At 42.7% G+C, this 27,791-nt stretch overlaps 1 protein-coding gene across 2 annotated transcripts in view; it reads left to right on the plus strand.

Annotated features, from left to right (window-relative positions):
* CLIC5 (chloride intracellular channel 5) overlaps nt 1–27,791 on the plus strand; it is a 165,054-nt gene that overhangs the window by 99,138 nt on the left and 38,125 nt on the right. For both annotated transcript variants that reach the window (XM_056126136.1, XM_056126137.1), the window contains exons 2-3: nt 16,352–16,461; nt 22,916–23,041. In XM_056126136.1, coding sequence (XP_055982111.1) covers nt 16,352–16,461; nt 22,916–23,041 — 236 coding nt within the window. The remainder of the gene's footprint in view (nt 1–16,351; nt 16,462–22,915; nt 23,042–27,791) is intronic.

The raw sequence follows: 27,791 nt of genomic DNA on the forward strand, positions 1-27,791 counted from the left end.
CCCCCTGAAAACAGACTTTTGAGTGTTTTGTGGCTTTTCCTATCGTTTGACTGGCATTATCTGCAGGAAGAAAGGGAAATGGAGAATTCATGCTTGGTTTTCCCCGATCCAGCATGGAAGACAAAGACCAATTGCTTGTGGTCCCCTTAATAGACATGATCCAATAAAGTCCTCAGGCTCATGCTCGGGCTATTGTGCTGCACTGATGTCTGTGACCTCTGTTTTGCTTGAATGAATTCTATTACCCTTCAAGGCCCAGAGCTGCACCCCACTCTTACCTCCCTTGAATTTCAGGTGGTCTTCTGGGTGCTCCCACTCCACCCATGCTAGATCATGATTGCACTTTTCAGTGGTCCCAGCACCCACTCCAGGATTAGGTACCTGAGCAGGCTTATGGAAGATGCTGGTCCCACTTGTGGAATTTTCCTAACCAACTGTACATTGTCCACACATGTTTGGTGACAGAGCTAGTCTTTCATTGCTCCACAAATCCAGGAAAGCAGGTAAAGGTAAAGGTAAAGGCCCTCCCGTTGATCGTCGATTTGCTCGAGCGGGCCCAGTAACGTCTCCATTGGAGACTTTGTTGTTACTGTGTCTGGCATATCGAATACTCTCGGTAGCTTGCCGGGCTCTCCGAGAGGGGCGGAGGAATCGAACTCAGGTCGGCCATGTTGGCCAAAGCAGAACTGAGATATTTATGGGATCCTTCTATAGTGGTCCTGACTACAGCTCTGTGTCTGGGGAGAGGAAGTAGGGATGGATTATGTGAGAGCTGGGAGTTTTGTGTCCAGTCACTCTCTGTTAAACCTGGAACTAACTCACTTCAGGCATGTAGAGGAGGTGCAGCTCTGAGGACACTGGTTGGCAGAGAAAGCTCCGGGTGTTGTTTGTAGCTGTGCAGACTTGTGATTCTCCAGACATCTTAATCCAATATGTGCTCCCCATTCCTTGAACCACTGAAAAATGGTGTTCTTCTTGGAGGACAAGGAGAGAGAATAAGGAGACAGAAAAGGTAGGATAGAAAATACAGAGGGAGGCATGATCTGAAGTATGTTCCAGGTCAGGGTTGGAAAAGCTGAAAAAGGTCACAAAGGACATGTCAGATGGCCAGGTGATGCCAGGACTCTAACTAGGGGTGGCTGCAGAGAAGGCATGTGTCTTAACATGTGTGATTTCTTGCTGAGTTTTCTTTTCAATGTGCTCCCTATGTGATGTTATTGGGCTTCTCAAATTGTGTGTGCAACAAGGTCAAAAGTCACCAGATCAGGCTAAAAATTAGACTCACCTTGACATTTATGAGGGAAAATAAATGCTCATCTGAATCCTACCCTACAATAAATCATATCTGAGAGTGGACCCAAGCAATGGCATTTTAAATGAGTGTTTACATAGAATTGTCAAGTTCTATAAACACGCTTTGTCAACATATTATAAATAATAGTTTTGCAAAATGCTTTCCAGAAGGATCTAGATTTACATGACCCCATTTAAATAAATCTTATGACTCAAAATTGATTTTAGTGCATAAGCTTTTAATCTGTCATATTTGGAAGTTTGGTGTAAATGAGAGCTTACTGAATCCAACAGAGAGGCAGATGACAGATTTTGTAAATTCTTTAAAGTCTTTCCAGACCAGTTTATGGCATCAATGCTGTATTGAAAGGCAGTCAGAGCAGAGGGCCAGATGAGTAACAATCATGGAATTGCCACTTAAGGATCTGAAACACCAGTCTCTGTGGGAGGAACAGGGCTTGGTTGTGTCAATATACACTTTTCGGGAATAAGATGATTAGAACCTCAGGCTCATTCCATGGAAGTAGGGGAAATGAATTCATGGTCAAAAGCTGGAAATAATTTTTATAGCATCCTGAATAACAAATAGAAAATATGTTGAAGGAGGAAAGCAAAACTTTTGACAGTGTCCTAGTGAGATAGAAGTATGTTTCCTCCCTGAGGACTGGTCTTCTCCAGAGGAGGCCAAAGTGAGATGTCTTTCTTAAACGAAACCCATGTGGGGAGATATTATGTCGATTTGAGGATGTAGATATGTATGGTTCCTTGGTTTCTTGCTCTTTGGTGCAGTTTTGAGGTAGAATAATTCCAGATTTCAGTTTTCTTTAAGCAAGCATGAAAAGCCATAAGCAGGTCCCAAGAATGATAGTCCTATAAATATTTGTGACAATATCTTCTGAACATTAGAGAACGCAAAGTTTCCATTGGAAAGCAATAGAAAACCACCAGGAATCTGTCACAGATCTGAACATTCAGCTTCATGACTTGGATTTCCTTAAACTCCAGCGCTTTTTATCTGGGCCTTCTGAACAATGTGAAAACAATGTTTGATTGCAGAGTGCTGCTCAGGGCAGAAACTATAGAAGAACAGCATGTACATGGCCATGTTGCACCAACTAGGTAACATGGATCCTAGCTAACCTATAGGATCCACGTTCCCCGGGACCCTTCCTGCCCATTGGGTTACTATTTAGGAAACATTCTTTTCTAGCCCAATTAGCAGTAGCCATAGTTATGCCTGTGTTTGCCTTCTCTGTTGAATGTGTTTCTCTGTACACAAAACCCTGGGCACTGAAGTGTTGTTTAATTTGTATGCCATCAGAGAGAGGCCAACTGACTTGTTATAGCATTTCAAAAACAGGAATGTGTAATTAGCTCTTCCTAAACGTTTATTTTCTGTAATCATAATGAGGACAAATAAAGGCAAAAATCATAAAAGCAAATATGATGAGTTTTACACATTTTATCATCCATTCATGTGACAACATTGCAGCATAGATGAATTTCTATCCCCCCATTGCACACAGAAGGAACCTGAAGTAGGGGTCTGACTTATTTTCTCAGTAGCAGACCACTCCAACCTTTTGTAGCTTTAAACAATGACAATGTTTATTTTACTCGTGAACCTGCACTCTGTGAAACAAAGGAAATGGTTTGTTTTGCTTTACTAGGTGTCATTTGGGGAAGCTCAAAGACTGGGAGCTGGAATCATTTGAGTCTTATTCATCTACATCTCTGCCTTATGATTGCCAGCTGAGGACCTAGGTGGGACCATCAGATGGAACATTATGTAACACTTCTTTATATATTCTGGGCTCCTTCACAACTTAGTGACTGGAATCCGAGGATAAACAGCCCAAAGGACAGAGTGAACCAGGCAGAATCTGCATAGTTTTCCTGACTTGGTCTCAGAAGTCACACTTTCTGAATTTTTTGTCTTCATCTAGACAATTACAAAGACCCACCCAATTATAAGAAGAAAAATTTATAAAATCCACCGCTGGCGCACATATGGGAGTGGATATAGTACCGTAGTTGCTCTGTAAAAATCTATTATGTCATATACCCTGGTTAATACAGAGCTCAAATTTAAAAGCAGATCTTCCTGACTCTAGACTACGCCCTTCACACTGTACCAGAGAGTTCTCTAAAGTCAGAGACATAGAGAGCAATGGAATTTCATTGTTCAATAATATATGCGAAGTTAATACAACAGAAAAGACAAATTTGTAGAGCAGAAGATTTAGACTTTGGGACCTCTCAAAACTTGGTGTAGGTTTTAGATAGGACCCAAGAACCATTTTTCCTTCCAAAGTTTGATGTGATTCCTTGGATATGTACCTGGACAGTTAGACTTATTTCTTGAACACCTTGTGGGGGTCTCAGAGTTTCATTTAACTGAAATAAAGTAAAAATAAATCACCAAAAACTCCCATGCACTTCAAGGACTTATTGTATAGCTTATTGATCAGAAGGGGCATTTGATATTTTAAAAAATAATTAACAAGGGAACTACAGAGTGCTCGAGGGAAATCCAGAGTTCAATCCCTGACATAGCCAAATGTGTGTGTGTACAGATATATAAAAAATATGTTACCTGATTATTACTAAACAGAACATATAAAGTATGAATAATTAGAAACTAACTTAAATAAAGAAAATTCTAGGAAAATACATAGGATAGGAGATAAAACTAATAAGACTGAACAAAGCAAGTCCTGTAGCTCTCTAATATTTTCTTTTTTTCTTTCTCTGTCTTTTCTTTTCCCACTTTTATTTGTTTGTTTGATGTAAGCTCAGGGGATATAAAGCATGTTTATATGCCTGAGAGTCAGAGCTATTTCTTACTGGAGGAGAATAACGTTTTTTTCAGGAATGCATGAATTTTCTTAAGGTTCCCAAGCCCAAAAAGGAAGAGCATTTACTTGAGTGAGCCAGGATGAGAAAAGGGTCATATAAGAATGGGAATAAAAGGTTGACCCATATGCAAGACCAGATGTCTAATTTGTGGGACTTATAGCAAAATAAAAATGGAAGATTTTTATTCAAATATGATTTATAATTTCAAGTTAGCAACATTAGGCATGAAGTGAAATGCAGGACCTACTGAGTATGGAATTTCAGAGTTGTATGTGACTGCTCAGGATAGCAGATTCCCATCATACATGAGGCACCAGGGGATAAGGCAAGTTATAGTCTGCTGTGTTCTAAGAAAAGGGATAACGACCATTTCTACCTATATAATAAAAGTGGTGTGTGTGTGTGTGTGTGTGTGTGTGTGTGCGTGCGCACGCGCATGTGTGTCTGTGTATGTGAGAGATAGAGACAGACAGAGACAGAAAAAGAGAGAGGAGGCAAAAGAAAAGGACAAAAGAAAGAAGGAAGGAAAAATAAACTGTGTAAACTCAGAAAGCATTTGCAAGAGAATATTTAATCAAAACAGGAGAACTGGAAAGAGTTTAAAAAGACATTCATTCACTTATTCAAATAGTTCAGATGTGAAAGAATAACGAGTGGAAAGGAGGGGGTAAGAGCAGAGTTGTTGACCTTGGGGTGGAAAAGGCAGTGCTTTGCCGACAAGTGTGTGGAAGCACTGGAGGGTGAACACAGACACCTATGCAGACTAGCACGAAGCTCAAGATAGACTGAAGGGCGCTCCCAGGAAAGCTCTAGTTCAGCACTATCATGCAGCATAAAATGGTGTAGGTGACCTTGGGACCTCAGCCATTATCAGATCAAACCAGCCGCTCAGGGTCCAAGGCACTTCTGGACTCTACTCTCCGAGTCAGACACTTCCACTGAAGAGTCTTCTGGGGATGGAGCCAACAGGGTCCTTTGGGTGGAAATATTTACATATATCCAGTGGTTTAGCTCAGGGCTTCTTAAGCATTTTTGACTTGCAACCACTTTTCACCAGAGAAATCCAACGCGTGAGTGCTGCCAGAAACATCTTAGATTCATTATGCGGTTGACTTTGAATTAAGTTTTGGTCATTGCATGTTCAGAAACCTCTTACTGTTGCCAAGTTTTTTGAGACCACCCCCTCCCATCTTCAGTTACAGTTTAAGAATCTAGGGTTTACAAGTAGAGAGATAGTTCAGGAAGTAAAACTCTGGCATTGCGTGCAGCTGATACCGATTCAAGTTCCTAACACCACATATGTTCCCCAGAACGCTCCCAGGATTCACTGCTGAACACAGGGCAGGAATAGCCCTTGAGTTCCACGGATACGCCAACCTCTCCCTCCCCTCACGCCTCTCCCCAACAAATAAATAAGCTAGGGTTTATCCCACACTCTGGTGAGCTCAAGTGTGAATGACAAATATTGGGTGATGGGATATCTGTCTCATAATTTGTGTTATTTGTGGGGAGTGTGGGGAGTTTGGGACTTACATGGAGATGCTCAGGGGCTCTTCCTAGCTCTATGCTCAGAGATCACTCCTTGTCGTGCTTGGGAGACTGTGAGATGCCAGGATTGAATTAGTTTTGGTAGCATACAAGGCAAGTGCTTTAAACCCTGTGCTAGCTCTCTGGCCCTCAGAGAATATTTTTAAATTCATCTGGTACAATGTTTTATTTTGTAGGTCAATTTGTCTGTATTGTGATACCCAGATAATGGGTCAGATATTATTTGAAGTGTTTCTGTGAATGTTTTCTGGATGAGATTAATTTTTAGGTTTATGAATTTTGAGTAAATCTAATTACCAGATTTTGCCTCCCACCCTACTTCTCTATAATGTATGGGGGCCTTGTATGATTATTGCATGTTCATTCTGAGACAAAAATTAGCTATTTCTGAGGAAGAGGAAAATTCTGCCCATAGCCTTGCTTTGGACTTGAATTGTGTTTCTTCTTTGAGCCTTCTACCTCAGGTCAGCTCTGCCAGATTTTGAGCTCACCAATCCGCTACAATCAAGTCCTTAAAATGAGTCTCATATGAGTAGGTAGGTTGATAGCTAGCAAACAGATAAGCAACCATGTATATACACCTTATTGGGTCTTTGTTTTCTGGAGAAACCTGATTAATGCACCTGGAATTCTCCATATAGTATTGCACTGTCAACATCTTACACAGGCTGCATTCAGCTTTTTGGTCAACTTTAGACAAATGTTGAAAATCCCTGGAGCCTCAAATGAGTATTTATCACCCGATTGTTTACGAATAAAAATGTTAATAAATGGAGTCTTCTGTGGCTGCAGAGAAGAAATGAACAATATATCTTTAATAACTCCCTACCTTTAATTGAACCACAGACCACTGAGTTACATTCCTGCTCAAGCAAGGCTTACCAACCAAATAATTAGAACAAGCCACTTGGTGCTAAAAAACAAAAACAAAAAAACAAACCCAGGATTCATAAAGAACACTATCTTCCTTCTACAAATAGGAAAATGTGGGAAAGTAGGCAACTCCAAATGTCATTGTAAAGAGAAATTCTCTTTTATGTGATATAAATCAGTTTCATGCTATCTAGATGAGTCATTTTATATCCAAAGAAAGTTCTCTTCCCGTGGCCTTTGTCATTTCAACGCCCTTTCCTGTAAGATAATCAACCTAGCATAATGGAAAAGTAGGAACCAGGAGCAAGAATTATAACACTGAGTCTTCCATAGTACCAGGTTGTGCAACCATGCGCAAGGTAGGCAACCTTTCTAGACCTATTCAATGAACAGTAAAAGGAAAGAACCAGAACTTTCCATCACTGAGCTCAGTTCAACCCCACTGTTGGAGATATTTTATCTCCAACAAATTATCTAATCACATGAGTCTTTGTAAGTTGAACCAACAAAATGTGACATAGTTCATGACTTGATTAACTTTTAGAGAAAGTTGTGTTATCTTTCTTAGAGAACTTCTTTAGGACTTGGCCTTGTCAAATATTTAGTAAAATCCAACCCGCATTTGAAATATTATCCGCTTAAGCAGTTGTAATAATCTGAGTCCAAGCAAGAGAGAGAAATCATATGGTAGTTTAACCAGAGATTTCAAATAAAGAAATATTTTTAGGGGGTTGAATGGACACATGCCTTGCATGTAGGCAACCTGGGTTCAATCCCCAGTACGACTTATGGTTCCCCTGAGCCTTCCAGGAGAGATCCCCGGAACAGAGCCAGGAGTCATCCTTGACATCGCCAACTTTGAACTCTTCCTTCCACAAAAATAGGAGTATGTGCAATGATTAAAGAGCAATATAGCATACAAAGCAATGATATAGTGCCCTGGAGTTGAAGAAGAAAGAATAAATGAGGATGGTATTCAAAATCCATTAAAAAAAAAAACATAGGAGTTCATGGGTTTTGTGAGGCCAGACCAACTAGGCAATAGAAGATTGCCCTTTAGGTTTCTATTTGGAGAAGGTTGTTAGCAGTGGGTGTACTAAATGAGGTGGGATCCAGGTATTATTGGGGTTGGAAGGCCCTAAGGCTTCCTCAAAGTCAGCGGCTCTGTGTGGACCCCCTGACACTTAGCAGGCAGGTCACAGCCTATAGGGCTCTTTGTCTCCGTGTCGAAAGGACTGCCAAAATATTATTGCCAGGCTAGGGCTCCCCTAGGGCCCTTGATAGGCCACCTTCTAGGCTTGTGGTTAAAGCAGATTCAGCTACATGTCCACACTCCCACAGCACAAACACACAGCCCTGCCAAAGATCGAGAGAGAGCCGCTTCCTTCTTCCTGTGCTGTCTTTCTGTTGTATCTCTTTGGAAAGCCTGACTTGGTGCCATTTTAGAAATGCTGAAAGAGATGGTCTCTACCCTCACAGTGCTGTTAACAAAGGGCACATGCAGGGCTGAGAGGCAATAACTTGTTGAGTGAAACATACGACGAATAAGCTACCAAGCTATTTGGGTTTTGGGTCTTCTCTGAATAATTTTATATCATTTTATATCCTCTCTTGCACCTTGGGGAATTTACAACTTCAACACCTTGTTTGGAGATGGAGCTTTGTGTACCAGGCCTGTTGGAAGGATATCAGCAAACTAACACTCTTAAAATGGTTTAGAGGATTCCTGGGATTCCCAAGACCCTTACAGGGAGAGTGGAAATGTCAAAACCGTGTTCAAAGTCATATAGCTCCTCACTGGGGTTGTGGGCAAAGTTGCTCGTGTTTTGTGGCCACACCTGATGGGGTTCAGGGCATCTCAGTCTGTGCCCAGAGGTCATTCCTAAGGGGGTTGGCGGACCATATGGAGTACCAAAGATCAAACTTGAGTCAGTCACAGGCAAGGCCAATGCCCTACCTGCTGTGCTATCTCTCTAGCCCACTGTTAGTGTACCAATCAAGGTGGTGGTGTACACAGCTCTGAGTCATACAAGTGAAGAATACAAAGTCCGTTTTGTCAATGATGACCTTCTTTTTTTTTTTTCCCTTTATTTTATTTTATTTTTTTTAAAGTTGTAGATTTACAATTTTTTGTGCTTTGGTTTCAATTATACAATGATCAGATACCCATCCCTCCACCAGTGCCCATTTTCCACCACCATGGATAATATCCCCCCCACCCCCATCCCCCCATCCCCCCTGTCTCTGTGGCAGGGCAATCCCCTGTGTTCTCTCTCTCCTTTTGGGTGTTGTGGTCTGCAAAAGAGGCTTTGAGTGGCAAACATGTTCAGTCCATAGTCTACTTTCGACATGCATCTCCCCTCCTGGGAGGATCCTCCAAACATCCTTTATTTGGTGCTCCCTTCTCTATCTGAACAGCCCTTTCCTCTAGGATACCCGGCTGGCCTCTAAGTTATGGAGTAATCCTCCTGGTGCTGATCTCAGCTATTCTTGGGTATTAATCTCATACTTTGTTACTTTATATCCCCCAGATGAATGCAATCTTTCTATGTCTATCCCTCTCTTTCTGACTCATTTCGCTTAGCATGATACTTTCCATATTGTACCACTTGTATGTAAATTTCATGACTTCATCTTTTCTAACAGCTACATAGTACTCCATTGTGTAGATGTACCAAAGTTTCTTTAACCAGTCAATGATGACCTTCTTGAAGAAATAAAACTATCATGGAATTATGCTCCAGCCCTTGAGTATGTCTTTGAAACACACTGTCTGATGATGGTAAATGTTTATGTAAAAATGCACATTAAGTCTCCTTAACTGTATTCTGAAGGGCCCTGGTTGTCTAAGGAAGATGTTTGTGCAACTGAGCCCAACTGAATCAGCCATCCTCTCTGGCAAAACAGTTTTTACTTGAAAAAAATAGCTGGCATATAAACTTGGGTCTTTCAAGCTTAGTGTTTGCCAGACATTTCCTGGAAAATCAATGAAATGATCTTGTCATTTCAAGGATAACAACTGAAAGTAATTATTGCCAATGATAAAATATAAGCTTTCAAGAGAAAATGAGTTTTGGAATATATGTATCTGTTACCATGAGCTTGACAACTGCTTTTTACTTAAACTTTCCTGATGAGGCTAGTGGCGGGAGACAGAAGTCTCTGTTGGGGTGGGCAGAGAGATCACATTGCTTTGGGGGAAACTATTAGGGTGTTTGGTTTGGAGTGAAGTGGGATTTTTTTTAAATAGTTTTTTATTTTGTATCATGCAGAAATAAAGGTATGTGTCTGGAGCAAAAACAGAATGAGCAATTTTGATACTGTGTAATGAAATATATCAGCATTTCAAAGATATTTATAACTCAGTGAAGCACTATTTTCCAAATGATGAATGTGTGATACTTAAAAAATCATTCATGAGTAAAAGATCCATTCAAAATGCAAGAGAACTGAATGAGTTTTACTGAAACAGAAGAACTTCATTGAAAGGGTTTCAAATTCCACCTATCAACTAATCTCTAAAAAACTACCACTTGATGAGTTTTGGTTTGGTATTAAGGAAAGTGCCCACAATTATCTGAAAAGGCTATTAAGTTACTCCTTTCTTTTCCAACTACATATCTGAGTGAGACCAGATTTTTTCCATATGCTTCGAGCAAAAAACCAAAGACTGAATACAGAAGCCTAATTTTATTAAATCATATAGTAAAGATTTTGCCAAAAAAAAATATATAAGGCTTTCAGAAACTCAAGCAACATAGACTGAGCCATAACCTTGAGTAAGAGACTGTGAGTTTGAACCTGGTACTGCACCACATTGGCAATTGTGAGCCTAGCAAGCTGCAATAGGTGTGCCAGCCTCTAGCACCACAAATGTGTCTTCAGATACTGTATCAATAGCAAAGCAACAAACGTAGACACTAAAATAACAAAACCGACAAAAAGAGAAGGGGAGGGGAGGAAATACAGTCACTATCCTCCTAAATTTTTTAATGATAAGGTTTCTTTGCATTCACATATGTCATTTATGTTAAGTATGTAATATGTTTACTAGGATGGTATGGAAAGAGTAAATCAGTGAGACATTGATCAGGCTTTTTTTTCTAATGTAGCAAAACATTGATCCCAAAGTCTTTGGGATCCTCAGTAATATTCAAAGGTCTAAAGGATTCTGAGAACAAAAATTTTGAGAACTGCTATTTCAAATAGTTACTTTTACTTTTACCTATTTCAAATATTTTTCAATTAACTTGAATTCACAAAATTTCCAGAAGTTATGCATTCTGTGCTTTGGGATATGAGAGGGAAGTGATTTCCCTTTATTGTGTCATCCAAAGAATCAGAGTCTGAGATGCATCTCAAACCGTGGCCTGGTAATTAGCCCAAGTTTTTCCCCTGTGGGACACTGTTTAGAATGCCAGCATCTAAACTTTGAGAAAGTCAAGGAGCACTATCATCCTTCCCTCAATACACAACCATTCAAACAGCAAAGTGTTAGTTTCAGGCACTAAGGCAAAAAATTAATAAAACATGACCCAGGGCTGGAGCGATAGCACAGCGGGTAGGGTGTTTGCCTTGCATGCAGCCAACATGGCCAACACAGGTTCGATTCCCAGCATCCCATATGGTCCCCTGAGCACCGCCAGGAGCAATTCCTGAGTGCATGAGCCAGGAGTAACCCCTGAGCATCGCTGGTGTGACCCAAGAAAGCAAAAAATAAAAAATGACCCAGTTTGGGGAGTTGGGAGGCAGGTAAAATCAAGCCATCCTTAGAAGAGAGACTACAATAAAGGGACTATTTCACAGTCTTTGACTTACTCAGCACCTCTGACTTACTTAGCACAGAAGTATAATCTCACAACCTATAAAACTACATTATGGTCTCTTTGTGGGATGCATAAAATTATACGTTATACAATAGTTCATGATATTTTATGCACTATATTAGGAAATAGAGAGCATACTGTGGTTTATAGCTGATTTCAAGTTGTGTGTACATGCCGCGGGCCTGTGGTAAAGCAAAATTTGGAACTTGTGAAGTTTGTCCATAGCTGTGAGCAGCAGAGTTCCTTGTGTTATTTTGTGCTCTTGTAAGTTTCCTAGGGCTGACAAATGTTGAGTGGCTACTAACAATAGAAAATTGTTTTTTTTTCCCCCAGTTCTGGAGGCTGAAAATGTGCAGTCACAGTGTCAGCAGTGTAGTGCTCACTCCCCAGGGTTGTAGGGAATGATTCCTTCTCTTTTTTCCCCTTTTCGGATCATACCCGGTGATGCACAGGGGTTACTCCTGGCTCTGCACTCAGGAATTACTCCTGGTGATGCTCGGGTGACCATAGGGGATGCTGGGAATTGAACCCAGGTCGTACGTGTACAAGACAAATGCCCTACCTGCTGTGGTATTGCTCCAGCCACAGGATTCCTTCTTTTTTTTTCCTTTTTTGGATCACACCTGGCAATTCTCAGGGGTCATTCCTGGCTCTGCACTCAGGAACCACTCCTGGCAGTACTGGGGGACCATATGGGATGCCGGGGATGAAACCTATGTTGGCTATATGCAAGGCAAACACTCTACTCACTGTACTACTGCTCCAGTCCCTGGAAGGATTCCTTGTTCCTCTCATTTTATTTCTTGGGTTTGCCAGCAATCCTTGGCATCCCTTGTCTTGTACATGCATCATGCAGATCTCTGCAGATCTCCATGTAACCCCCTCTTCTGTGGGTCTGGATCTTAATTTCTCTCTTATCAGTTACCTGTCACACTTCCAGTCTAAAATAACCCCATCTTAACATGATTTCATCTGCAAAGACACTATTTCCAAGTAAGGTCACAATTGCAGGTTCCCAGCAGACAAATACTTGGGGGCACAGTACGTAACCCAGGACAGCATTTTCATGCTCATCCCCAGTTTCTGTTGTGCAGAGTCTCTTTGGTTCTGAGTGCAGAGCCAGAGTAAACCTTGTGCATCACCAGGTGTGACCCAAAAAGAAAAAAATTTTTTTTTCTCGAGCTGGAGCCATAGCACAGTGGGTAGGGCATTTGCCTTGCACAAGGCCGATCTGGGTTCAATTCCCAGCATCCCATATGGTCCTCCCACACACCATCAGGAGTAACCCCTGAGCATTGCTGAGTGTGACCCCACACACAAAATAAAAGCAAAAAAAACCCAGAAAGATAGTTACTGCATGATTTAACTTGTATGAGGTAACTAAGCCAATCAAAATCATGGAATCCAAGAGTGGAATGGTGGCTGCCACTGGTAAGGAGAGGGTCAAGTGAGTCACTGAGAGAGAAGGTCGAATTTCATTAAAGCAGGATGTAGAAGTCCCAGAGACCTGCTGTGCAACATCTTGACTACAGTCAATAATAACATATTACATCCTGGATTTTTTCTTAAGAAGATAGATATCATATTAATTGTTGCCACAATAAGAAAAGAAGAAGCTGGAGGCAAAGATAGTAAAGGTGAATAGCAGAACTCTCAGATTCTTTGGGCTCTTTTGACAATTGTGGTTTAACAGACCGAGGGTCATAATTTAAGATGATAGTGGAACTGTGAGGATCTGTGGAGGCCATGACCCTCCGCACAGACCATACTGGCACCCTCATCCCCACTCTGTAAACTGGACTGGGTTAAGACCTATCTGGGCTCGCAGATTGGACTCCAGGCATAAAGGTTCAGAGCACTAAATCTTGGTGTTGGCACATTGTACACCTGAAACCCCGTCAGGAGTGTCTTTGTAACTTGGTAACTCACCGTGATTTAATAAAAAGTAAAAAAATAGCACTAAATCTGGAGCCAGTTCTCCCAGGCTTGATTCCAGAATTCCTAGGCAACTTATTTACTTTCACTCATTCTGTGCCTCAGTTTCCACATCTGTGAAAGATGATAATATCCCACTTCTCACAGAAAGATATGAGTTAAATATATATACATATATATATATATGTATTTTGGATCAGCGAGTTAGCAAAGGAATTGGAGGGAGAGTATGCATTGTATGTCTGGGAGCCTTATCTGGTCCCTGGCACCATGTGACCCCTGAGTTCTGCCTGATGTGACCTTAGTGGTGCAGGTACCACAGACCCAAGCAGCAAGCTTTGTAAGTGGCTGCTGTACTCCTGAGTATTGCTAGGGGGATCCTCCCTGCAAAATCAATTAAGCACTTAGAAATAATGTCTGGCACCATAAATGCTTGTTATCATTTTGTCCAGCCAGTGAGAATTCTAATATTTCACTTGTTCCTTCTTCATTTCCTTTCTCCCCTCACCACCCAAGACAAAACAGGTGGTAAAACTTGAGCAGACTCTGGCTGTGGCTTTTGATTTTGCTTTTGAGTCCTGCCTAATCACTTAGTGATCAGCGGCAAGGGAAAGTTCAGCTACCGAGAGTATCTCGCCCGCACGACAGAGCCTGGCAAGCTCCCCGTGACCTATTCGATATGCCAGACACAGTAACAACAAAGTCTCCAATGGAGACGTTACTGGGCACGCTCGAGCAAATCGATGATCAACGGAAGGGCCTTTACTTACTTTTTCTTATTCAAGGATCAAGACTGAGGCCCAGGTACCTGTCAGATGCCTCTCTGAAACTGACATCACCACTTGACTTAGCACCAGGCTATTATTAAATTAATAGCTGCCAGAGTGAGTGTGGCTTGATGGGTAACTTTACCTCCTTTGGGCAGGTGGGGTGTCCCCCTCCGAGCCCTCCCACCTTTCAGATTTTACATAATGGCGCTCACGGTGTCTCAGCTACTCAGGTTTGGGTCTGTTTCCAGCACCGAGGAAAAGTGAGAGCTTAATAGGAATGGGGCCCCTGAGTGGAGCGAGGAGAGGTAAAATAACTGTAATTTCATAGCAATTACCTACAACCAACACTGTCAAAGGCGCCCGTTTTCCATTATAAACCCGAGCCTCCACTGGCAGCAATTTGCAAGGTAGGAGTAAGCACACGATTAGGCTCTCATGTATGAAAGAAGGGAGCACCTGCTCCCTCATCAGAAGCCACTGCCAAGCAACCCTCAGGGGGGAAATAACATGTTAAACTTGGGGAATGCAGATTTTCCCCCATCTCTTTCCAAAATTAAAAGAAGAAAGAAAGAAATCTTAGTAAGCCTCTGTGCCAAGATCTTGGTAGGATTGTTTGCAGCCTTGTGATAAGCAAGCCTGGTGCCCTTCACTCCCCAGCAGTGTTGGATGGGACCCCTCTTTCCAGGGTAGCTAACATCAGCTAGAGTCAGCAGAGGATTTTATTAATTAGGGCTCAGTGGAAATAATAATTTTCAGAGACCAGTTACCTAATCTTTTGGCTTGCTAAATATTAACTCTTTTTTGGAAATGTTGCTCTACTATTATTTGGGGACAAATGGGTTCATCCATACCCAGTGGTTCTCAGGGCTTACTCTCAGTTCAGGGAGTAATCTGGGATAAAGAATCACTTCTAGTGGTGCTCCAGAGACCATATGCAGTGTCAGGGGTGGAATCTGGATGAGTTGCATGCAAACCAATTGCTTTAACCTCTGTATAGTTCTCCAACTCTGGAAATTACTTAAAAACTTGATGTTTCTTCAATCCATTTAGAAGTAAATATGGATTTACACTGTTAATATTAAAAAAAGAAAAAAATACCACAGCTTTGGGGAGTCTACTGAGAAATGCAAGTGTTATGAGTTGAAGTAGGCAAGCACTCATTATTGCTTTGTGTGTGTGCTCCCTTTTTCTCATCCATCCCACAGAAGGCCAAAATTCCTGAGTAAAGCCATTTTTGAATGCCCTATGCAATTTTCTCCAGTTGGTAGTTGTTTTGTATTTTTTGGTAAGAGTAATATAAACAGAGAGGTTGTATTAACATTGAAGGTCAAGTATTAGAACGAAGTAGGTGCTGATTAAAATCTTGAATCTGCTGACTAATCTAAAAGGAGATGGGATTAAAGTCTGATGTATTTGTATTTATGACATATTCATAAAGCAAGGACCAGCGGGTGGAGGAAGGGAAATGACAGAGGAACATCTTGTCTGTGAATAACCAAAGAAAAATATTTCTAATTATAGAACTATTCTCAGATTGGATGGCTTTGAGACATTTAAGTTACTGGTGAGTTGAGATGTCAAGGATAAACTAGAATAGTGTTTCTGAGCCACATGGCCCCTGTGGACCTCCTGGATATTACAGAGGACCATGGTTGAAAACTGCATAAATGGGGAAACATGGCAACAGACTAAGGGTCCAACCAGTGGACAGAGAGGTCACAGGAAGGAAACAAGGTCAGAAAGAGGCCACAGTCTGAAAAAGATTGAGATACACTGGACTAGAAAGTTTCTTGGAGCTGTACCAGTTGGTGATCTAACATCATTTGTATTAAACTATGTAATGCTATGTATTAAATGCTATGTATTTGTATTAAACTATGAAATTCTTTTTTCCCTGTGATACTAAAGTGTTATGGAATCGAAAAGTTATTCTTCTATATGAATATCAAGCTAAACTATCAAGTCTAACCTATCACGATTATCTCTAGTCTATCATGTTAAAATATCAAATCTGCATAATAAATTATCAAATTTTTCTCAGCATATATTTAGAGCTCTCTCCTAGTCCAAGCAATGCCTTCCATAGACATTAGGAAGGTAATGGTGACTAATTTGGGGAATCTGCTTTTTGATACTAGACTGGGACATTGAGTCAGTTCTCTGATGATTGTTGGGATGTGATGACCCTATACTCCTGCTTGCTCATATACATATACTAACTCGGGGCTCTGCTTCTCTTCATTCTAGGCTGGAACCGATGGAGAAAGCATTGGCAACTGTCCTTTCTCTCAGCGTCTCTTTATGATCCTCTGGCTGAAAGGAGTCGTGTTCAATGTCACCACTGTGGATCTAAAAAGGTAAAGGTCACAGAAGCCAGGAGGGTTCTATTTAGTTTCAAAAATAGAATTTCCTAGGAAGGAAAATTATTCCTTCCATGACTCCCAGCAAACCTACTGCTCTCTCCTTGCTGGGAAGATAGTACCTCAGGGCCACACCGGCTCCAAGGGACGCTGCAGAAATGGGTTCTCACCTGAGTCCAAACTGGATTAGGATAGGAGAAGAGAAATAAAGGAGGAAGTGGCTGATACACAGAAATGAAGTACAGACACCGTGAAACCTTGGAGTTAGCCATTCTAGTACTAGGGACTCCTAGTACCCCATCTGGGGGACCCTTGCTGAACTTCCGGTGTGAGAGTCCAGGCTTCCTGGGAGATGGGATCCAGATCATTTACCTTGGTCTATCCATCCCCTATATAGAGCCTTTTAAGTTACTGGTTCTTGTTCTAGATCAGAATAGAGTATTACTGGTTCTCTATTTCTAAGGTTCTCAAAATCCTAGGCATCAGGTTGGAGAGGTAGTACAGCAGACAGAACACTTTCCTTGCATATAACTAACCCGGGTCAAATACCAGTGCCACATGTGGTCCCCAGAGCCTCAACAAGAGTAATCCTTTCACGAAGACCCAGGAGTAATTCTTGAACATTGTGCGGCACAAAACAAAAGTTATTCTTCTATATAAATATCATGCTGATATCAGTTACTCCAGGATGCATATTCTTCCTGTCCTTGCTTTTTGGTTCCTCTCTTCTATCTGTTCTTGAAATGTAGAACTACTGAGGTTTTCGCCCCTAAGAGCTTATCATTTGTCTCCCCCTTATTCCCTGGTAAATGGGGCCATTCTCTAGGTCATTTCTCCTGCCAGCTCCTTTGTCAATCAGTCTCCGAGTTCAATTCAGTCTCACCAGGCTGCAGTCTCCTACCTGTAACTCATTCTTTCATGTTCAAAACCCATGCCTGAGTCAGCCTGAACTTCATCCAGGAGAACTGCTTCTGTACCTCCTTTTCATCATTCCTGTTTGCTCTCCCTCTCTCTTGCTCTCCCTTCCTCCCTCTCTCCTTCTTCCTCCCCCCTTTCACTGTTTGTTCACATTCATCCTTTATATATTAAATAATGTCATTCTTCCTAATCCCAGTTCTTTCTAATCCTAATCCTTACCAGTCCCTTAATCTCATTGCTTCCAGTGCTCAGAATCATCAAATCTTCCCAGCACCCCAGTGTTCCTCTCTCACCTTCCTGCCTGGCTGCCCTGTGAGCCCTGTGTCCACCCCTCACCTCTGTGGACCTCATCCTCTAGACATGTCTGGTCACCTCAGCCTCCTAATGTTGTGCCCGAGTTTCAGTCAACCTCCTAATGTTGTGCCCGAGTTTCAGGTCCCCAATTGCGGAGAGACCAAGTTGACACACGATAATGCAAAAGCAAAGGAACTTTATTACTAGCCCAAGCCATTGCTAGCTCGAGCTAGGGTCGAACTCTCATCCAACACAGTGTAGGATCCAAATCTCATCCAACACAGTGGAGTCTTGACAAGGACCCCGACTCCAAATCACAAGCAGTTTATGTAGAGTTCAGAGTTAAGAATCAATTTATATCCTGGTCTATTTTTAGCATCTGCCCTATTAAAATGGCGGTCAGCAATTAGGCAATGGTTAGTAACAGTTTATAAGAAGGCTAGCGTGACCCTTCATGACTGCCAGACCCAACTGTCCCAATTTCTTATCTTGGCAAATTACTCAACTGGGAGTTTTCCAGAAACTACAAGTCCCGCTCTGGCAAAACAGAAACTGAGGCCTAGTTGAGACTTCATGGCATCAGTTTCGCCTTCACACTAACAGACTCCTCCGGTACCTATTATTTCCTGTCCTGCCTTCATGATCACCTTTCACCCAGCTCTGATAACTAACAGTTCAATGCTTTATCACTGGTTAGAGTCTTCCCATCAAAAGTCACAGAATGTATGGAGCCAATATGAAAGAGGTATTATGTCATCATTTTTTACAAGAAGCTGAGACCAAAGCACCTAGAGGACTTGCCCAAGTCCAAACTAGAAGGGATGTAGCTGCTACTAAAAACCCAGTCTCCTTGGTCCAAATTCCTGCAAGGAGGGTGGTTCTTGAAAGCTCCACTTGTTTAGTACTCCCAGAGCCAGTATGTAATCAAACTTAAAATCTTGCACATGCCAGGCATGTGCTCAGCACTTGTACCATCTCCCTGGGTTCATAGATTAGGGCCAAAGTTTCTTTATGGCATATCTGCCTGAGTGACTAATGAAACCTGGCTCCCAGCTGCTCTCTGTCAGATAAATGACCTGTCTCAGCTCTGTGTTACAGCCTGTGATAACTCAAGAGGGCAGGAGATGTTCACCCAGCTTAAGAGCACATTTCCCGTCCATGGGCGAAAGTGGGGAGGTGCTGGATCCCCTTGGAGGAATGGTCTTGTGTGTTCTCCAGAGAGGGAGCTGCCCACATTCCTCACATGCTTTCCTTCGCCCTTTCATATCTGTAAGCACAGTTAGCCTGCCCACACCCTGTGGGGCGGCCAGGTGAGTCCTGAAACTCCACTTTCGTAGATAAGGAAGCCCTCTTTCTATAACAGAGAGAAAGAATGGAGAAATGAAACTCTATGTGTAGCACTGATAGGGAGCCAGCCATAAACATGGATATTTAAAGGTGACTGTAGAAAGTATGTGAATATAGACTGATTAATGAAATACATAAAACACACAAAACTATAAAAAAAAGAGTTAAGGAGTTGGATTTTTTGTGCATAATACAGTGAAATTCAGTTATCTATAAGAGAACTGATTCCTTTCAGCTTGAGAATGGTATGCGGTTAAGACACAGGCTTTGCACATCTCCAACACCTGTTCAATCCCAGCACCACATGGTCCCTGGGCACCTTGGAGTGTAGTCTCTGAAGTCTGCTGAAGTGGCCCCTTGCATTCAACCACGGGTCCAGTTTGTCAAGAATAACTTGGCAGGACCTTTAGGCCTCTTGAGCTTTCCTTGGGAGTCCCCTAGTCACACCACTCCCCACAAATTAAACCCTGGATCTACCATGTCTTGTTTGAGTGACCTTGAATAAGTTACTTTCTGTTTCTGAGACATAGTTTCCTCATCTGTGCTGTGGGGGCACCAGCAGTGTTCTGACAAGGTGTGGGGTTGTCAGGAGGGGTCGGGTAGGGCTGTCCGATTTGTGCTTGGTTCCTGTCTCCAGGGAAGAACTCCAATCTCATTGGATTGTCCCAGCAATACCATCATCTCTAACCACACAGAATCAGAAATTTAGTCAGGGCAGGAGAAATGCGGTGCAGTTACTACTCCACACAGTGGATTTGGCCAGGTATGATGAATGCTAATTCTACCATTGCTGAGTGCTGAGGTATGGTAATTCCAGAGACTACACTCCACGCATGGTTCTCTGGAGAGACAGAAAGAAAAAGAAAAACAGCCTTCAGTTCTGTAACTCAGAGAGTCTTAGAGAGGCCATCGCAAATATACACGTGTGAGTGTGTGTGTGTGTGTGTGTGTGTGTGTGTGTGTGTGTGTGTATAGATTTTTTCCCTTCTTGCCGAGAACCCCAGCCTGACTGCCTCCAGCTCTCAGAGCTAAAAAGCGAAAGGCAGGACATCTGCCTGGGATGAGGGGCTGACACAATGTAAACCGAGGGACCGAGCTGACTCACTTTAGAAATAATTTCCGTCTCAGTAGGTAAGGAGCTCCAAGTGCCCCAGAATGCAGCTGGAGAGTGTGTGTTTGGGGAGCGATAGGGGAGTATCATCGTAATTGACATTCTTCTCGATCCCCTCCCAAATGGATTACGTCTGGAATTTATGTCATTACAGGCTCCTCTTTCCCATTGTTTACTTTTTCTCAGTTCCTCCATCTAGTGCTTTCCATGTCTGACTCCCACGAGAAGTATCGCATTCTCAGAGAGCTTTGGGGCTGACTCTAGTCTGTGGATGGAAGGGCATTTCTTGCCAGTGTGAGTGGGCCATGTTCTTGCACCCAGTCATGGGCATCTCCACCATTCTTCCTCCGCTCCTACACTCTCCTTCGTGCTAACCTCTTGTCCCATTGCCCTGTCTGAAACTCTTTCTCCCCCAACCAGGCTCCATCCTGGATCTTGCCTTCCTACCAGCTGGTGGAAACATAACTAGGGGCAAGACCTGGGCCCCCTGTGAAACAGTTAGTTACTGTTCTTCCTCCTTTTTCCTGTACCCTTCATGCAGAAGATATACTTCCTATTGTAAAAATGTGATTAAATTGACTTTTAAAAACTGAATTCAATTTTTTCTTACTTTAATTTTGTTTTTTTGGATTTGGGGCCATGGCCAGCACTGGCACTGTGCTCAGGAATCACTCCTGGCTGAGCTCAGAGCACCATGTGGGGTGCTGGGTATTGAACCTGGGTCAGCTGAGTGCAAACCAAAAGCCCTGACTGATGAATAATCTCTCCAGCTCTCAATTTCATTATTTCTTTTGTTTCAAGGCCACACCTGGCTGTGCTCAGGGCTTACTCCTGGCTCTGTGCTCAGGGATTATGCCTAATGGAGGCCATATGTGGTGACAGGGATTTGACTATGATCCTACGCATGCAAGGCAAACATCATACCCCATGTACTCTTCAGTCCCTTTATTTTAATTAATTTATTCAATTTTAGTTTCTATATTTTTAATTTTTAAAAATTTTTTATATTTAAATTTTTAAATATTCAAAAAATTTTAGGGCTGGAGTGATAGCACAGTGGGTAGGGCATTTGCCTTGCACGAGGCCGACCAGGGTTTGATTCCTCCGTCCCTCTTGGAGAGTCCGGCAAGCTACCAAAAGTATCCTGACCGCACGGCAGAGCCTGGAAAGCTCCCCGTGGCGTATTCAATATGCCAAAAACAGTAACAACAAGCCTCACAATGGAGACATTACTGGCGCCCCCCTCAAGCAACCAGATAAACAACAGGAGGGCAGTACTACAGTGCTATTTTTAAATTTTTAATCGCCACGAATTAGTTACTGGTTTTTAATTATTAGGTTTCAAGTGTACAATGTTTCGAAATCAATCCCTTACCCCCAGTGACCACTTCTCTCCCCCAATATCCCCAGTTTCCCTCCACTTTCCTGCCTGCATCTAGAGTCTACACTTTGACCTCCACTATTGTCCTAATGTTCCCTTTTCCCTAATTTGTTGGCCCCAACTCCAATCCAGTAGCAAGCTTCCAATTGAAGAAAAGTTCTCTTGATCTTTGTTTCGATTGCCTTTGGGGCTTCCTTTACAAAGTTTCTCTATGCCTTGCATATGAGAGAGATCATTGTAAGTCTGGCTAACTTCACTCAACAGATAACCCTCGAGACCCATCACATAGCAGCAAGTTGTACGACTTTATCTGTATTTACTGCTGAGTAGTATTCCAGTGTACAGTATATGTATTCGTAGTTTCTTTATCCAGTCATCTGTTCTTGGGCACCTGGGTTGTTTATAGATTTTGGCCTTTGTGAATAGTGCTGCAATGAACAATGATTGCAGATGTCTTTTCTGGAATGTGTTTTGGATCCTTGAGTATATTCCAAGGAGTGGGATTGCTGGGCAGTTTGAAAACTCAATCACTTATTTTTTTGAGTAATGACCATTACTTTTGACTTCCAAAAAGGTTGGATCAGTCAACATTACGACGGATAGTGAATGAAGGTCATTCACCCCCCCCCCCCCCCGACACCTTAACCAACATCAGTAGTTGTTCTTTTGGATAAATACCAGTCTCTCTGGTAGGGAGGCCATAACTAATTCTTCTTATTTGCAATTTCCTGATGATATAGAGTATTTTTCATATTACTTGACCATTTATATTTCTTCTTTGTCAAAGTTCTGTTCATCTCTTCTCATTTTCTGATGGGGTTAGATGTTTCATCCTTGTAGAGCTCTATCAGTGCTTTATATATTTTGGATGTTAGCTTTTTATCATACGAGTGGTGGACATAACGTTTTTCCCCAGTCTGTGGGCTATTTTAGTTTTTGTAATTTTTTTTGCCCCCCCACCCCCCATACAGACACCCAGGGACTCCCACATGTGAGGCGTGTGAGGCCCCTCTGAGTCCCATCTCTGTCCCTGCATTCATTCCTTTTACAAGTTTGGAGTTCTCTTTAGTGTATTTTTGTTAATCTCATTGAGGAAGGAAGTTTTTGAAACCAAAGTTTCTGTCCTGCGGATCAGAAATGTGGCACTCATTTAAAGGCTTCGGGCTGGCTCTCTGTTTTTTAACATTGGTACTTAACTCCACCTGGAGTTTCATTCCTTCTTGACTCCAGCTGCCTCCTCTCTCTAGATATCTGTGATTTCTTGTGTCACACTGTGTTCCTTCAGAACGTTCTCCAATTTCCCCTGCCCTATACCCGTGCTATAAACCTGATTTTGCTGACCAGTATGATGGCTGGCACAGTGTCATTCATCATGTGCCTGACTCTTGCTGTCTTTGCAGAAAGCCAGCTGACCTGCACAACCTGGCCCCTGGCACCCATCCGCCCTTCCTGACCTTCAATGGGGATCTGAAGACGGATGTCAACAAGATCGAGGAGTTCTTGGAAGAGACTTTGACCCCTGAAAAGTAAGGAGTGGCCCGTTTCTGGAGTTAATGACAGGGAGAGGCCCTGTATTGGAACTAGGACTTAACTAGTGTTAAATCCCTCATCCCATTTTTTTTTTATTTGGGCCAGCACTCTTAGGTTGATCAGGACTTACTCCTAGCTCTGTGCTCAGAGATCAATTCTCTTGGTGCTTGGAGCACCGTATGCAATGCCAGGGATCAAACCATGCTTGACTGCATGCAAGGTGAGAAATGCCTCAGCCCCTGTAATACCTGTACAGGCCTATTGTTACATATCTTAATGGGACAGATTCCCAAAGAAGCCTCATCAGTTCAGGGTGTATAGGACCTTTGACTCTTGTTCACCCCCGAAGGACAGCCAAGCTCAAAGCTGTTTTGCCAAGGCCCCTCTCTCCCAGCAGACACTTAGGTAAAGGAGGCTGTGTGCCCTTCTGAGGCATAGTGATGGAGGAGCTCTGAGAAGGGTCCTCCCACCTTTCTCCCCTGTAATAAGTTCTCTTGCCTGTACACTTTGCCTGAAAGATTCACCTGTAGGGCAAACATCCCTGTCTTTCAGAAGAGAGCAGAGGCTGACAGGATAAAAATGGGCCACCTCGAAGAGAGTCCCAAGATTTACCATCACACCAAAGCAAGAACAAGAGTCATACATCAGACCAAGCTGGGTTTCATCATTAGAGAGGGAGAGAAATGGAAGTAAAAGCAGCTCCTCCCCTGATGAAAGAGTGGGGAGTGGGCGACCAAAGGCTGGAAATTTATTTTGGTTAAATAGACCACAAGCGAGGGAACAAAGACTACAGACAAGAGAAGAATTCTAGATGTTGCTGGAAGCTTGACTTGGTCATTAACCTACACCATCAGTGGGGGATAAAACCATCACACATACGTGTTTATAAACTATAACAACATCCCGTGGAGAGAAGGCATGTGTGACTTCCATTCAGAGAGATGGTCCCAAGAAAGTTTATTTGTTTGTTTTTGTGGTTTGAGGCCACAGCACTCCCATCATCTTGAATCTGTGTTCAGGAATTATGCCTGGCACTGATCAGGGAACCATATGCCATGCCAAGATCGGCTGCGTATAAGGCAAGTGCCTCAACCCCTAGACAGTCTCTGGGCTGCCAGAACAGTTTTAAGCAAAAGTGTTAGAGTCAGTTTTCAAACTGATGGGTGGTCAGAGCAAGGGGAGGAGGGCAGGAGATGGAGAGATCAAATGGGCAGAGCCAACTGGTGAAGCTCCTGGCAGGGTGGGCTCAGCTAAAGCAGTGACTATGAAAGTGGGAAGGTACAGGGAGGAGCCGGGACATACTTTGTAGGTAAAGTCAGTAGGTCTGGATTACTGAAAAAAATCTTGCAATTATTGTCATTTTATTTATTTAGCAACACTTCTATAGTTCTTCTCTCATCTACCCTAACTCTTAATCACCCTAAAGTTGAAAAAAATTGCATTTATTACCAAGCTTGTTTTTAAATTTAGTAATATTGCTGTAGCCTTTCCCTTGTCCATTTTAAGTTTTACTTATTTAGCAGCTTTTTTTTTTAGTCCTTCCTTTGTGCCCATTATTGCACTGTCACTGTCACTGTCTTCCCGTTGTTCATCGATTTGTTCGAGAGGGCCCAGTAACGTCTGCATTTTTAGACTTCTTGTTACTGTGTTTGGCATATTGAATATTGACTATGTCACGGTAGCTTGCCAGGCTTTGCTGTGTGGGCGAGATACTCTCTGTAGCTTGCCAGGCTCTCCGAGAGGGGCGGAGGAATCGAACCCAGCTCAGCCGGGCTGGCTGCGCACAAGGCAAATGCCCTACCGCTGTGCTATGGCTCCAACCCATTATTGCACAGTTGGGGAAAATGAAGCGTGAAGAGGCTGACTGATTTAACGAGGATGACTGATTTGACATTGAGAAAACTACTATTACATGTTTAAGGAACTCTCAGTTCAGGTTATGCTCCAAATAAGCCAGGAATATGTATACGTTCTTCCATAAGAGTAATCTCAGCCCTTCACATCACCAGTTTGTTTTCCACGAGAAAATGGAGAATGAAAAGTGGAAATGAAAAAGGTGCTTCAATCAAGTCCACTGTATGAACTCAAGTCTGAGTTTATACCTGTGCCTTCACCACCCAGATGGACACCCCTACCCATGACTCCAGCCCACGTCTCCTCCTAGCTCGACATCACACACAGCCTTGGGCAGACTCAGGATCCTGTCCTTCTGGGAGTCCCTTCAATGCTGGGTGCTGGGGAAAAACACAACTAAACACTGTTATCAATCACTACAAAGAATTTATACTTTGCCTAGGAGAGTGGAACACAAAAGTCCCCAGTGAGATGATGTTTTCCCTTTAAGGAGGGAACTTATGAGTGGCAGCTGTCATCCAGGCCACAGACGAATGAGATATTTAAAGGGGTGAGAAGCAGTGACCCCATCCCTTCAATATATCAGTTCTTGGCCAGGTGAGTGGATGGAAGCAAGCCACACTGGCCTGAGAGGTCTCCTCAGAAGGCCTCCAGGGCCTAGTGACAGCACATCAACGAATCTGGATTCCCCAGAAGGGTTCCGTGGATGCTTCTGATAGGTCAGACTGGAGCAGGTGCCATGATGACCTCACAGAGTTACCCAATCAGCTCCTCTACCCCACTAAGTGGGACCTGCGTCTCTACCCAAAACAAGCCACCAGCGTTGCTTCCTCACCACTCCTTCTGTCTGGGTGTTCAGATGGCTTGAGTTCTGAGACTCCTGGGGGAGTTCTAGGGGACTGCAAAGCCCCAGAACTATTCATCCAAGGTGGGTTGCCCAAATGTTTCTCATCACTGTTATTTGTCAAAGTGTCCTCAAGGCCAATACATTATGGGGGCTTTTTCCCCTTAGCTTTATTTTTTATAGTGAGAATCCATGTGCAAACACCCCAGTCCATTTTCATAAAATCACATTGGTCCTACTAACTGTTTGGTGTCAAAAAGAGAAAGTCAGGCAGTCTCGAATTATTTCTAAATGAGACACACTTCCAGACATGCCCCATATACTTAGCTCTCCAGGGAAGTGTTGGGATGAATGTGGAGATTTGGAACCATCTCCAGGAGCCAGTCAGAGGTGGTAGGATTCAGAACTGAGTCGGGAGACCAAACTTTGACCAACGTCCTACAGTGTATGTTGTGTAGACTGGGGCAAAAAAACTCCCACCTCAAAATCTTCCCCCTCCTCTCCAATTTAATCTCTAAAATGAAACTACATTTTTTCTAAAATACCTTTCAACAGGAATTCTAAGAGTTCATGAGTTTCTCAAAGTAATTTTCTGGAGCTGGCTGTTTTAAAAAATAATCCTAGGGCATAGATGCTTTGATAAGAAGCAGAGTGAAACAATAACACTTCTGAGAATATATCCCAGAGAGGCAAAAAAGTATAGTCGAAGTGACATCTGCACTTGTTTGTTCATTGCAGCACTGTTTACAATAGCCAGAATCTGAAAAAAACCTGAGTGCCCTAGAACAGATGACTGTTTAAAGAAACTTTGGTACATCTATACAATGGAGTACTAGGTAGCTGTTAGAAAAGATTTGGTCATGAAATTTACATACAAGTGGTACTACATGGAAAGTATCATGCTAAGTGAAATGAGTCAGAAAGAGAGGGACTGACATAGAAGATTGCATTCATCTGCAGGGAACATAATGTAACAAAACAGGAGACTAACACCCAAGAATAGCCGAGATAAGTACCAGGAGGCTTGGAGGCCAGCCGCACATGCTAGGGAAAAAGGCAGCTCAGATAGAGAAGGGAGCACCAGGTAAAGGGTGTTGGGAGAATCCTCTCAGGATGGGAGAAGCATGCTGAAAGTAGACAATAGACAGAACATGATTGCCACTCAATACCTCTTTTGCAAACCACAGCACCCAAAAAGAGAGAGAGAACAAAAGGGAATACCCTGCCACAGAGGCAGGGTGCAGTGGGGGGAAGGGGGGTAGGAGGGATACTGGGATCAGTGATGATGGAAAATGGGCACTGGTGGAGGTATGGGTACTCGAACATTGTATAATTAAAACCCAAGCACAAAACTTTGCAAGTCTACAACTGTACCTCATGGTGTTTCACTAATACAAATTAAAAAGATAATAATAAATAAAATAAATTTAAAAAAAGAAGCAGAGTGAGGGGGGGCAGAGTGATAGTACAGTGGGTAGGGCTGTTGCCTTGCACACGGCTGACCTGGGTTTGATTCCCTGGTGTCCCATATGGTCCGCCAAGTACTTCCAGGAGTAATTCCTGAGTGAAGAGCCATGAGTAACCTCTGAGCATCACTGGGTGTGATCCGAAAAAAAGAAAAAAGAAGCGAAGTGAGGGCAGGGAAAGCATCCAAGTGGTAGATACATGTCTAGCATGTGCCAGTCCTAGAGCTGGATCCTCAGTAAAGAGTGTGGTTCCCAAAACCCTGGTGACCCCTGAGCATCTTAGGCCCAAGCAGCCCTGCATTGCTGGACTCAGCTCTGCTGGCATCCCCCAAGCCTTGCAGGAGTGATCTCTGGGGGAAAAAACAAAGAAGTCAAGTTGATAGGTTGATGATGCAGCATGCAAGCTAGCAAGCATGCATTGAGTATACTTGGTCTCAGAACATTGTCAGAATTGGAAAACACTCTGAAATCACTATAATTAAGTACACAGAGATAACAAAGAAAAGTTTCTTTTAAAAAAATCTGGATATTTTTTAACCCTTAAGATGGAGAAATAGTCTCAGTAAATCCTACTGATGGCAA

Source organism: Sorex fumeus, unplaced genomic scaffold (assembly GCF_029834395.1).
Source record: "Sorex fumeus unplaced genomic scaffold, SorFum_2.1 ptg000061l, whole genome shotgun sequence".
In the NCBI taxonomy this organism is placed as follows: Eukaryota; Metazoa; Chordata; class Mammalia; order Eulipotyphla; family Soricidae; genus Sorex; species Sorex fumeus.